Source organism: Cicer arietinum, chromosome 3, assembly GCF_000331145.2.
Source record: "Cicer arietinum cultivar CDC Frontier isolate Library 1 chromosome 3, Cicar.CDCFrontier_v2.0, whole genome shotgun sequence".
NCBI classification, from domain to species: Eukaryota; Viridiplantae; Streptophyta; class Magnoliopsida; order Fabales; family Fabaceae; genus Cicer; species Cicer arietinum.
Genome location: NC_021162.2, coordinates 1283156 through 1296594, shown reverse-complemented (window position 1 = coordinate 1296594; position 13439 = coordinate 1283156). Strand labels below are relative to the sequence as shown.

General features: G+C 30.3%; 1 protein-coding gene across 1 annotated transcript; it reads left to right on the top strand.

The window, feature by feature from the left end:
* The first annotated feature begins 4419 nt into the window (after positions 1-4419).
* Positions 4420-12627, top strand: LOC101502702 (T-complex protein 1 subunit zeta 2). Its single transcript, XM_004489064.3, has 15 exons — positions 4420-4687; positions 4773-4836; positions 5755-5890; positions 6586-6737; positions 6898-6945; positions 7085-7177; positions 8500-8606; positions 9441-9555; positions 9735-9821; positions 10069-10273; positions 10426-10520; positions 11302-11370; positions 11466-11573; positions 11686-11804; positions 12233-12627. The coding sequence occupies exons 1-15, from the start codon at positions 4554-4556 to the stop codon at positions 12306-12308; spliced, it is 1608 nt and encodes a 535-aa protein (XP_004489121.1). The 5' UTR covers positions 4420-4553; the 3' UTR covers positions 12309-12627.
* Positions 12628-13439: the final 812 nt, after the last annotated feature.

The following is a 13439-nucleotide window of genomic DNA, read 5'->3' as shown; positions in this document are numbered from 1 at the left end:
TTAGTATATAATTTATATATGTACTCAAATTATAATTTATAATTTGTGCTCTTTTATATGTCGTTGAGAATATATGCTTCCACTAATTGTTGAATTTGTTGGAAAAAATAGATAGATAGAAAAATTTAACTAACAATCGAAACTCAAAAAAATAGAACATCAAACAAATATTAATATGTTTATCAACTGTGTATAAGTTGCAAATAAATAAAAGATGTGTTATATCTATGTGTGTATATATGAGGTTGGTGCATCCAATTTGATCTAATGGGTGGTCTTTACCAATGTGTGGTTACTCACTATATACGATGCACATTTTTAGTTTTGGACACTATGATTTTGTTCGTGTCTTTTTCTCATTGAATGGTTTGTAAATTTTCTCACATCATTCGATTTATATTTTAATTTTTCAATATGACATTCCATTATTAAATCTCATTTTTGTTTGGCTCTTATTAGATTGCACAAGATATATGCATTGATTAAACAGTTAATTGATGATTATTTTTTTTAACATTGTAAAATGGTCCAAGATACGTAAAAGTTCAATTAAATAAAATATTTATTTTATTTTTTAAAGTTTTCTTGTTGAATACCTTGACTTCAAATAAGTTATAATTTAGGTGACAAAAATACAGTAGCGGAATATTACTCAATATAGAACTATATTAAAAACCAAATGCTCTATAACAATAACTTATTTTATCATTACATGCTACAAATGCCCCTTGTTTTCGGAATGTTACTCAGTATATAACTATATTAAAACAATCACTTATTTTATCCTTACATCCTACAAATGCCCCTATTTTCTTGTAGTTTATTATCTTATCTATGTAATAAGAAAACTACATCTCTTATTTATTAATAAGCAAGTTGAGGGTGTATGATGTGAAAACTTATGTAGTATATTTGTATATGCTTGGATGAGATAACTATCTTTTATATTATTCTATTATTCTATTATTTATTATTTATTATTTATTATTTATTATATAATCTAGTTCTTATAATTTTATATAGTCTTTTGCAATATCAAAATAATCATTTGGTACAATGAATCGTGATTTTAAAGATAAAGTAACTAGATCAATTAATTTTGCTAATTTATGACTACTAATCAATAACATTATTCATAAACGAAGTTGTTTGAAAATAAATTTTATTTATGAACTAGCAAAAAATAAATTTTGTTCATACATGAACTAGCAAGTGAAAAAATTAATAGAAAACAAATGAGTATTTGAGTTGTTTACCATAACATTGGATGTATTTTATTTATTGGTAATTATATGAATTTAATTAAAAAAATTAATATATATTATACATATTTAGGTCAAAATAACTTTGATTGTTAAAAAAAATGTCTCTTAAAGTATTAAATCCTAATGCCGAAGTTCTGAAAGAACAGTCAATAAATTTTTCTCATCTAATCTCGGTCCTAAAGGAATAATCGATAAATTTTTCTCAAAAAATGAGTATATGAGTTGTTTACATATACCATTGCATTTGATATTTTTTTATTTATTAGGAAGTATATGAATTTAATTAAAGAATTCATATAAAAACTACATGATTTAAGTTTTTTGTGTGTAAAAAAAGATATTGAATTTTGAAAATCACAAATGGTTAATATCATATCTGAGAGTGATTATCTAACTAGTGGTACATCTTCTTAAAGATAAAAGTGATTATAACCACTCCAATTTTTTTTTTTAATAAATAAATATACTAGTTTTAATATTTATGTATCACAAACAAACACAAATAGATTGAAACTTACTTATATATAGATATTACATTTATCAATGGCCTCCTATTTCGTCCAATTCAAAAACTATTTGATGTAGAATAATATTTTTTATTTAACAAATAAACTTTTTGTGATACATGGGTGAGACAATTTGGGCCCAATGATTATTAGGTAAAGCCTAAACACATTCTTCGACCCATGTCCAAAAACACAACAGAGTAGTAAATGACACTCCCAAATAACCTTATCGAACTTCAATTCAAAATGCTTCTCTTCTTTTCTTCCTCGTTCACTCATTCACTCTTCTTCTTCACTCATCTTCACGCACTCCGTGTAAAATCTTCTGTTATTAGGTCAAAATAACTCTGATTGTTAAAGAAAATGTCTCTTCGAGTATTGAATCTTAACGCCGAAGTTCTGAACAAATCGGCAGCACTACACACCAATATTCAATGTTGCTAAGGGTTTGCAAGATGTTCTCAAATCTAATCTCGGTCCTAAAGGAACAATCAAAATCAAAATGTATGAATATTCTATTTTCTTTGTTCTCATTTTTATTTCCTTTTTTATATATACCTAATTTTTTTCTTCTTGTTCTACGAATCAGGGCTTGTTGGTGTTTCTAAATTTTGTCTAAAAAATTGTTTCTAAAACAATTATTTGTAAGATTTGTCCTACTAACTCCAATTCTAAATTTTCTAATAAAAATAATATTGACATAGAGTTATATTGAATCTACAGTTAACACGAACATGAGTTTTTACCTATGAATACAAACAAACAAAATACAATTCAATTCGATAGTTTTTTTTTTGTTGAAGTAATCTTCAAACACTACTTTAGCAAATTCATTATATAGTAAAACTGTAATTATTTTTCAAACACTACTTTTTACAATGGTTACATTTTAATTTTACTAATATACTATACATTTTATCTTCTAAATTTATTATTAAATATCATACAAATTCAAAGGAATTCAAATGATTTATGAAAGATTCATGAAGACCAACATGTAAATTCAATCATAAAAGATATAATTTTTATTATGTGTATTGTATTTTTTTTTGTAATGAAAAGATTATTTTTCTTTAGTATTTTATAACAAAGTAGTACCATAATGAAATATATCTTGCCACTTGATACAACAAAATTTATATGAATTATCAAATGTCATGTATTTCATATAAGTAACATACTATGTTGCATAATAAAAATAAAAATTAATTATTAAGTTACTTACTCATCTTTACATTTACTAATTTACTTAATTTATATATGTCCATGTACATTATTTTAAAAATTCTTATTTCATCTAATCTAATTATTTAATTTTTCAATAATTATTGTTTTTATTTGTTTAAAATTAAAAGTATTGTTTTATAATAAGTTTTTTGGAAAGAAAAAAGATTATTTGGAGAATTAAAAAATAAGTTATCATCGTTAAAATTAAAGAGCAAGTCATGCTTTTGACCAGTGACATTGGCAATGTAAAAAAAGATTTTTTTAATTTAGTTTACGATTAGATTTCTTTTTTTTTTGTTTGTTAGTAAATTATTTATTTTTAAGTCAACTTATATATTTAATGTCAATGTCAATAAAATTTATAAAATTGATATATATAAATTAATATAACAATTTATTTATCAAGATCGTAAGTTATTTCCGTGTGACGCACGGGTTACGCACTGGTTTATTATTTATTATATAATCTAATTCTTATAATTTTATATAGTCTTTTGGAATATCAAAATAATCATTTGCTACAATGAGTAAAGATTTTAAAGATAAAAGTAACTAGTTCAATTAATTATGCTAATTCATCACTACTGATCAATAACATTATTCGTAAATGAAGTTGTTTGAAAATAAATTTCATTTATGAACTAGCAAAAACTAAATTTTGTTTATACATGAACTAGCAAGAAAAAAAATTAATAGAAAACAAATGAGTATTTGAGTTGTTTACCATAACATTAGATATATTTTATTTATTGGTAATTATATTAATTTAATTAAAAAATTTATATATATTTTTTATCGTTAAAAAAATATCTCTTGTAGTATTAAATCCTAACGCCGAAGTTCTGAACAAATCGGCGGCACTACATATGAATATCAATGCCGCTAAGGGTTTTCAAAATGTTCTCATATCTAATCTCGGTCTAAAAAAACAATCAATAAATTTTTCTCATACACAAACTAGCAAAAGATAAATTTTGCTCATACATGAACAAATACAAAAGTTAATGAAAAAAAAAAAGAGTATTTGAGTTGTTTACATATACCGGTGCATTGAATGTATTTTTGTTTATTAGGAAGTATATGAATTTAAAATTGAGAGTGATTATCTAACTAACGGTAGATATTCTTAAAAATTAAAGTGACTAACCACTTCAAAATTTTCTTATTCTTAATAAATAAATATACTAATTTTAATATTTATGTATCAAAAACACACAAATAAATTGGAAATTCCTTATATATAGATATTACATTTATCAATGACCTCCTATTTCGTCCAATTCAAAAACTACTCTGATACATGGGTGAGACAATTTGGGCCCAAAGATTATTAGGTAAAGCCCAAACACATTCTTCAACCCATGTCCCAAAACACAACAGAGTAGAAGTAAAGGACACTCCCAAATAACCTTCCCGTCGTTTTTGAACTTCAAAACGCTTCTCTTCATTTCTTCTTCTCTTTGTTCACTCATTCACTCTTCTTCTTCACTCATCTTCACGCACCCTGTGTAATTCTTCTGTTATTAGGTCAAAATAACTTTGATTGTTAAAGAAAATGTCTCTTCGAGTATTAAACCCTAACGCCGAAGTTCTGAACAAATCGGCAGCACTACACATGAATATCAATGCTGCCAAGGGTTTGCAAGATGTTCTCAAATCTAATCTCGGTCCTAAAGGAACAATCAAAATGTATGAATATTCTATTTTCTTCGTTCTCATTTTCATTTCCTTTTTTTTATTTACCTAATTTTTTTCTTCTTCTTTTACGAATCAGGCTTGTTGGTGGTGCCGGTGATATCAAACTCACTAAAGATGGTAACACTCTCTTGAAAGAGATGGTTAGTTTCACTCTATTTTTCTCTTTATTTATTATTTGTTTTATTTATAAATCCGTCTGTTTTAGTATGATCTATAACTACTTAGCACCGCACTTCATATTAAAGGCGCATGTCAAGTGTATGATGATACACGATACTACTCGAAATGAAATATAAGCAAAAAAAAAATTGAATTGAAAAGTTAGATGTATCTAAAAATGTATTTAAAAAGTTGATGTTTTAGATATATCAAGTTTTTAAATACTGGGAGTATGTATTAGATTTAATTTAATTACTATAATTAATTTTATTATTTTATCAAATTATTACTGTTGTCAGTGTCGTGGGTGGTATCCATATTGTCATTTCTATTTTAGTGTTGTGTCTGGTATTTGTGTATGTGTTAGTATTTTATGGTCTACAAGTATGCTTACTTGGAAATGGTTAAAATGCTCTTTGCGTGTTTTTTATATTTTTTTGAAAATTTTCTAGAATGGTGATTGTTTCGTTGTCTTGTATGGAGTCCATCTTCTTTTGTTTTACTACTATCTCATTGTGACACTTTAGATTGAAGAGGTGCGTGGTGTTTAATAGAAACCAACATGATACCAAATTACCAACACACATAGAATAGTTACATGTCAGTGTCATGCTTGGTATTTGTCAGTACTTTAGTGTTGTCAAATAATTTTCACAAACCACTATTTGTTATGCGATATGCGAGTTAGTACGTGTTGTCAAATACTGACTATAGCACTGCAGCGCAACAGAATCTGAAAAACCAATGTTTTCTGCTTGCAGTGGTTAACGGCATGTACTTTATAGTCTATGATTATGTTTACATGAAAAAGTTTATGGTAAAATGCTCTTTGTATGTTTGATTTTATTTATTTATAAATTTCTGGAATGTTTATATCATTTCATTTGTTGTTGCTACAGCAAATCCAGAACCCGACGGCTATTATGATTGCTAGGACGGCGGTTGCACAAGATGACATTAGTGGAGATGGAACCACTACTACTGTCATCTTCATTGGCGAACTTATGAAACAATCTGAGCGTTACATTGATGAAGGTTAATGAGTTTTTCCACTCTGTTACTTACATGTGCGTGTCTGTGTGTGATTGCCAAGTGGCTATAATGCTGTTCATTCCATTGCATTGCAATTTGCACCACTCGAAGCACTTTGTGTGTTATTGAGATAATCTTAATATAGCATGATAATATTTAAATGAACTTTTCAATAAGCACTTGTAGGCAAAGAAAAGTTGAGGAGATGTTGTAATGACTGTAAGGACTCTCTGACTAAGATTTTTTTCATATGATGAGATCAACTTCTACATTTTAACTTTTTTAGTAGCTCCTTGCCTCCTTTGTCTAACTTTTCCATGAGCACCCATTAACATTTGGTAAGTTAGGAGTTAAATACATATTTCAGGTGAAGAGCCCCCACAGTAAGATGATCCGAATTAGGCCCTTTTCCTGCTGGAAAATATGAATTGCCATTAGAATAGATTTAGAGAATAGGCAAAATTTAACATTGGCGATGATAAGAAATCCTTCAAAACAAATAAAAAGTACTACATGGCTAAAATGTTTAAGAAGTCACGATTGAAAGGCAATAAATGTAGTCGCATCCTGTAATTGGTTTATGGGCAGAGCAAAGGGATATCCTAAAATGCAAGTGGATGGACAATTGGACATTTTGCTTTGTGTCTTTTCTTTCATTACTTTTGCATCAAATGCTAAGAGATATATGAATATTCTAGGTATGCATCCACGTGTATTGGTTGATGGTTTTGAAATTGCAAAGAGAGCAACTCTACAATTTCTTGAGAAGTTCAAGACTCCTGTTGTAATGGGTGATGAGCCTGACAAAGAGATTCTCAAGATGGTAGCAAGAACAACTGTGAGGACAAAGGTTAGTTTTATTTCATTTCATCTTTGTTTTAGATGAAATTTGATCTACTTTGGTATTTATGGATAGAATGAACAAATAACATGTCAACATATTTTCTTCAGTTGGCAGTTAGCATTATATTCTTATTATTAATTTTTTTTTATTTCCTTCTCATTTGCAGTTGTATGAGGCACTTGCTGACCAATTGACTAATATACTTGTTGATGCGGTGAGTCCATATCAAGATGTTGATATTTATTTAGTCCCTATGAATATGAAAATTTAGTTTGTGTCTATTTGGTATTGAATATGTATATTCTGATTTTTCTACCTTTTACAACCGGGTGTTTATTGATTTTGCTATGTAGGTTTTATGCATCCGAAAGCCTGAGGAGGCAATTGATCTGTTTATGGTCGAGATTATGCACATGAGGCACAAGTTTGATGTTGACACACGCTTGGTATGTTTTTGGCCAATCTTGTGCTGACTGTGTTCAGTTTCTGCATATTATTTTAATATTGACAAGTTTCCTGAATTTCATATTACATGTATACATCAAAAGAATGTCTTTGCATTTCAACTCATTATTTTTCTGGCAAGTTAAGAGCCTGTTTTGGTTTCCAAAGAGTTCATTTCTCATTGTAGTAAGGAGTATCTGCTTGGCATGTAGACTTTGCTTTAGTTAAAATCATTGCCATGTAAAACAGTCAAGGCTAGACTTTGGCTAAATCCAGAATTCAAATCTATTAAACGACTTAATGCATAAAAGTTACATAATGGAAGGGACAGTTGTTTGTGTATTGTGATCAAATGCAGTGTACCTTGAGATGAAAGCCCTTCATTTTTTTGTTTTATTATTGAATTTTTTGCTACATTTGGTTGGTGTTGCATTTTTGCTACCTTAGCTTCTAGTTCCAACTTCTTGTTTGACTTATAGTGCATTTGTTACGACGGTTGACATTCTTCAATCTTTTTGATCTCTAAACTGATTAACACTGCTCAGCTTGCTTTCTGGAAAGTTATTTTAAATTTCAAATCTTTGCGCTATGATATAAAGATAGTTTGTACTTTAAATATGGTTCTACTTTGTTAAACAGAAAACTTTGAAATTTTCTGAAAATCAACTATAAAAAATGCATTTTAAAAAATCTAATCCAAACCAGCCAAAGGAGGTAATTGTACTTTTCATTCCATTCAGCATCCACTATTGGCAAAATCCAGGATGAAAATATGTTTTAATCCCATTTTTCCTCTTCTCTTCCAAATATCAACAATCGATACATTGAAACCTTTTTATCCCACTCCTTCTTCCTTGTCTCTGAGTGAGCAGATCTTTTCACACTTACATTTGATGTATAGTCAGCCACAGTCCCATTGAAATAGGAGTACATATAGCATAGCACGTTGATGTATGTAGGAGGAGCTTTTATCATGTATAGTCAGCCATTTAATGTTGAAATATGAATAGAAATGCGCTTTTATCGTGTATAGTCAGTCATTTGATGTTGACATATGAATAGAAATGCACCTGTGGTGAGCTTTTATCATGTATAGTCAGCTATTTGATGTTGAAATATGAATAGAAATGCACCTGTGGTATGTTGTGTAGACAGTATTCATCATGTACTATTTGCAATAACACAAATATCACCCATGTTCAATTATAATATGTCCTTTTGTCTTCACTTCTAACTATAGGCTTACAGTGCAAATTATGTGCTGGTTACCTAGACAGTTTACCAAATTATTCTCTTACATTAATTCATCATCCATATTTTCTAGGTTGAGGGTCTCGTCCTTGATCATGGTTCTCGGCACCCTGACATGAAGCGACGCGCCGAAAACTGTTATATCTTGACATGCAATGTATCTCTAGAGTACGAAAAGAGGTAACCAATTCAATATCCTCCATACATATTCATTGGCTCATGGACACAACACAAGCAATATCAGGAGTTACTATATAAATTTATGTATGAATTGTTTAGTTACTCTCAATTGGTTTAATACAAGTATAAAAATTTTGAACTATAAATGTTTTGCTTCCGGTGGTTATAACTGTTTTTAACCAAGTATTTATGCACTTTTCTCATGTTGTTATGTTGCTTTTACTAGCTTCTCTCATGCTGTTATGTTGCTTTTACTAGCTCAACTTACTGTAGGTAATAAACGGCATTTGTTCTATTACTCTCATGCTGGCTTTTTACAATAATTACACTACAATTTTTTTCTCATAAACTTTTGTTTGGTCACTTCAGTAAATGCCGTTTCCATTTAATGATTTCGTAGTGAAAGATGTCTAACCTTATATTCTCATCATTTTCTTGGATTGTTGGATTTTGTCTAACCAAGGTTGTCAAATTCTCGAGTTAACTCAAAATCGTACGAGTTTATGATTCTATCAAATTGAGTGAACAAACTTGAAAAGTTGAATCTCTGAAATCTTGGCTAGACTCAGTTTGAATTGCATGGTCTAGTGTAGTCGTATTGGGTTACATACTATTTAAATTTTTGTGGTGATTAGTAGTTAAATTAATATATTGAATAATTGCCAGATGCATAATATTAATTTATTTTAGATACTGTTATTCTTAAACATTTTTATTTTGTATACAAGTAAACTTGTTTACGAGTCTGAGTGTATGGAGATTGCATTCATTTACGTAGAATCTTGACTTTACAACCTTATACGAGACTAACAATGTCAAATTTTCTATTCTCAGTGAAATAAATTCAGGTTTTTTCTACTCAAATGCTGAACAGAGAGAGGCTATGGTTGTAGCTGAAAGGCGTCAGGTTGATGAAAAAGTAAAAAAAATCATTGAACTGAAAAGAAAGGTAGAAAGGATTCCCTTTTATATATTGATTCTTCTTACATGTTCCTCTGTGGTATTCATATGTTCTGGTTTTTTCTGTATGCAAAAATAGTAAATTGATATCAGCATGTTCCTCTGTGGTGGTCATACGTTTTAGTCTTATGCTCTTCTCTAACTGTCTTCATACTTATATGTGTGCAGGTTTGTTCCGATAATGATAGCAATTTTGTTATCATCAACCAAAAAGGAATTGATCCCCCATCACTGGACATGCTTGCAAGGGAAGGCGTAAGTAACACACGAGCATACTTTTTACATTGGGATTTTTTATGATACACTGCACATCAATTGTAAGGATGTTGGGCTTTTAGATGCTTATATTTTCAGCGATTGCACGTTGAATAATGTAACTGTTATAATACCCGGTGCACCAATTGCACGTTGCTAGTGTGTTATGAACTCAGGCTGACATCTGTTACAATTTTCTTTGCCCTGTACTGTTTCATCTGTTGATCATTTTGTCGTTGTCTTTTAGATAATTGCACTTCGCAGAGCTAAGAGGAGAAACATGGAAAGATTGGTATTGGCCTGTGGAGGAGAGGCTGTAAACTCTGTAGATGACTTGACTCCTGAATCTCTAGGTTGGGCAGGATTGGTATATGAGCACGTCCTTGGTGAAGAAAAATATACATTTGTTGAAAATGTTAAAAATCCATTGTCTTGCACAATCTTGATTAAAGGTACATTTCCTAACAGGAATAGTGAATCTGTCGAGCAGATTCTTCTTTTTTTTATGGCATGATGCTGTACATCTTTGCACAAACCTCTGTTCATTTTATCGCCATTGTTTGGATTTAAATGAATTTAAATATGCAATGCTGTCATGATCCAGGTCCTAATGACCACACGATAGCTCAGATTAAAGATGCGGTCCGTGATGGTTTGAGGGCAGTGAAGAATACTATTGAAGATGAATCTGTTGTCTTGGTATGGATTTCTTTGATCAGTCAATCAATTATTTTGATACTGTAGTATACATTGCTTTTCTTCTGGTTGCATGCATGTGCATGTTGTTTATCCCCTCCATATTGTGTTAATATCCTCAATCAACTAAAGTTCACGTGGTTATTTAAAATGCAGACAACATGGTTTAGCCTTAATACCAAATACTTAATCTGACTTCCGGGAAGGATGACATATAATGTTAGATGTTTCAGAACGAAATGAATCAAATAGGAAGTCTTCTTTTTCTATCTATGACTAAATAAGAATTTTTGGACCTAACCTTGGTACAGTGTTTTAGATAACTATTTTTTCTGATTTAAAAATCAAAATGAGGAAACATTGATGTAAAACTTTACTTATTTGTGGTTAGTTGTTAACTGAGTTATATCACAACATGAACCAGGAACATTGATCCCACATTTTTTTGATAAGGTGCACATTCTCTCTCATGCTTGAGATGATGCAAGAATCTAATTGGGAGAGAAAAATGTGCTTTACATATGTTTAGGTGAAAAAATTTGAATCTAGTTTTTAAAGTGGTAAATAGTGGGTTTGTAAAAAAAAAGTGGTAAATAGTGGGACAGCAAGCAACAAAACGACGAGGACAACCGATACCCAAGCAATTAATTATGCTACTAGCTTTTTATAATAGTACTTCATAGTTAATAGAATTTATATATCGTCCGATACAGAACTTTGGTTTGCACCTTTCTTTTATGGTAATTGTGATAGACATGAGGTGTATTTCCTTGTCCATGTTCAGGGTGCTGGCGCATTTGAAGTTGCTGCTAGACAACATCTGATGAACGAAGTTAAGAAAACTGTTGAAGGGGTAATATGAGCGACTTACATTTTCCACATTTTTATTTATTCATTCTTATTTGTCAGTTGCATATTTCAACAACGATGTTTAAAACATTGAAACAGCGTGCACAACTTGGTGTTGAGGCTTTTGCTGATGCACTTCTTGTGGTGCCGAAGACACTCGCTGAAAACTCTGGGCTTGACACTCAAGATGTGATTATTGCCCTTAAGGTATGCTTCCTTTAAATTTTTTACATTTCCTCTAATGCAATTATATATATGGATTCATATAAAGTAGAAAACAGATTGGCATTATTAGTACACTTGCCAAATGTTTTTTCAGGGAGAGCACGACAGAGGGAATATCGTTGGGTTGAACCTTAACACTGGAGAACCTATTGACCCTCAAATGGAGGGTATTTTTGACAACTACTCTGTGAAGCGCCAAATCATAAACTCAGGGTATGGTTGAACATTGACTATTTTACACCATCAATCTAACATGCATAAACTCAGTGAATTTAACATGCATAAAAATAAAACAATATTGTATAACAATCTCAATTTAAACAAGTACAACATGCATCAAACGAAAACAACATAACTGCACAAGACTACTAAATTGTAATATACACGTGACGGTGAGTGGCAACGCCTCCTCTCCCCCAAACATCTAAATCACACAGCATTTGTAGGCAACAATATAAGCTAGACATGTCTTGAACATCGTTTTAATACTCCCTTGTTGACCAGACTCTCTACCTACCATTTGTAACTTCAGAATGTGCAGCTGTTTTAATAATTCAATATATTTTGCACCAAATCATTTAGTTGTACATGTGTTGGTGGTGTGATGTAGTTACATATCTTTTACTTTCAATGCTATGCAGGCCAGTTATAGCATCTCAATTGCTATTGGTGGATGAAGTAATTCGTGCTGGGCGTAACATGCGGAAGCCAACTTAGATGTTCTTTCTTACCTGAAGCTTCTCTTTTGAATAGGGTTTTCTTTATCTCGATGTGTCATTAATTGGGATTAGTTATGAATTGCTTGCTTACTTTGAAATTGAAGCATTGTTTGTTGTCTTTTTGTTCCTATAGGACATTGTAGTAGGAAGTCTACTATGACTGAATTTTTGGCCATTTTACATATTTTGTAAGCATGATTTATGTTGTTTGTAGATCTAGTTGGGAATGTGATTCACCTTCTACTATAACTTTCGCCCTCTCTATCTTCTGTTCTAATTATGCTTGGGCTTGGTTATATTCATCTTTGTTTTATTTATCTTCTATTCTGAATAGTTTTTTTTATTAAATTATTATGAGGTTGTGATTCGCCTGGAATCTTGTTTAAGACAAGGTTATAAGTTAATTGAGTTGCGAGATTTTCATTTTCGTCGTACTAACTTTTTTCGTGTTTCCCTTTACGACCCAAACAACGTTAAAATTGAAGTATAAAAAAATGATTGTTGAGAACGACTTTGACTTGTACCAAAAAGTTATCTGTAGCATTTACGAGATTAACAATGGCAGTAGGAAGCAGAAGCTCATGCTCTTTCTAGTTCTTACACCTAGGGAACCTAATACGTTTCTACTTGGCATGACTAAATAAAAACTACTAAGAGTTAAAATCTTGAGATACATTTATTTGCTTTAAATTTTTAGATGCATTTATTTGTTTTATCTTGTTTTAGTTGAATTGATATTGATGTAAGTTATCTAGTACGTTTGGTTTAGTTTATCCAAAACTAAAATTGCTTCCTAATGCACATTCAAAATTACAAATTTTAGTTCGTAATTTGCAGTGATTTATAATTTTTTTTAATATTAGTATTTAATGAGCATCTAATTTCTTAAAAAAAAAAAAACACTCAATTTCTTCAATTTAACTCTTTAAAATGATATATTAAATAATTTTCATTAATAACTCTATATCATTGCATTTCAAACATTTATTTATTTTATTGAATGCTTATAGAGCAACTCCTAATAGCATTCCATTTTTCAAGCCAAATACTAATAAGTGTCAAGCATGCAGTTATTCCTAGGGCTGTGCAAAAAATCCGGTTATGAGGCCCAAATCCAAAACCGGATCCA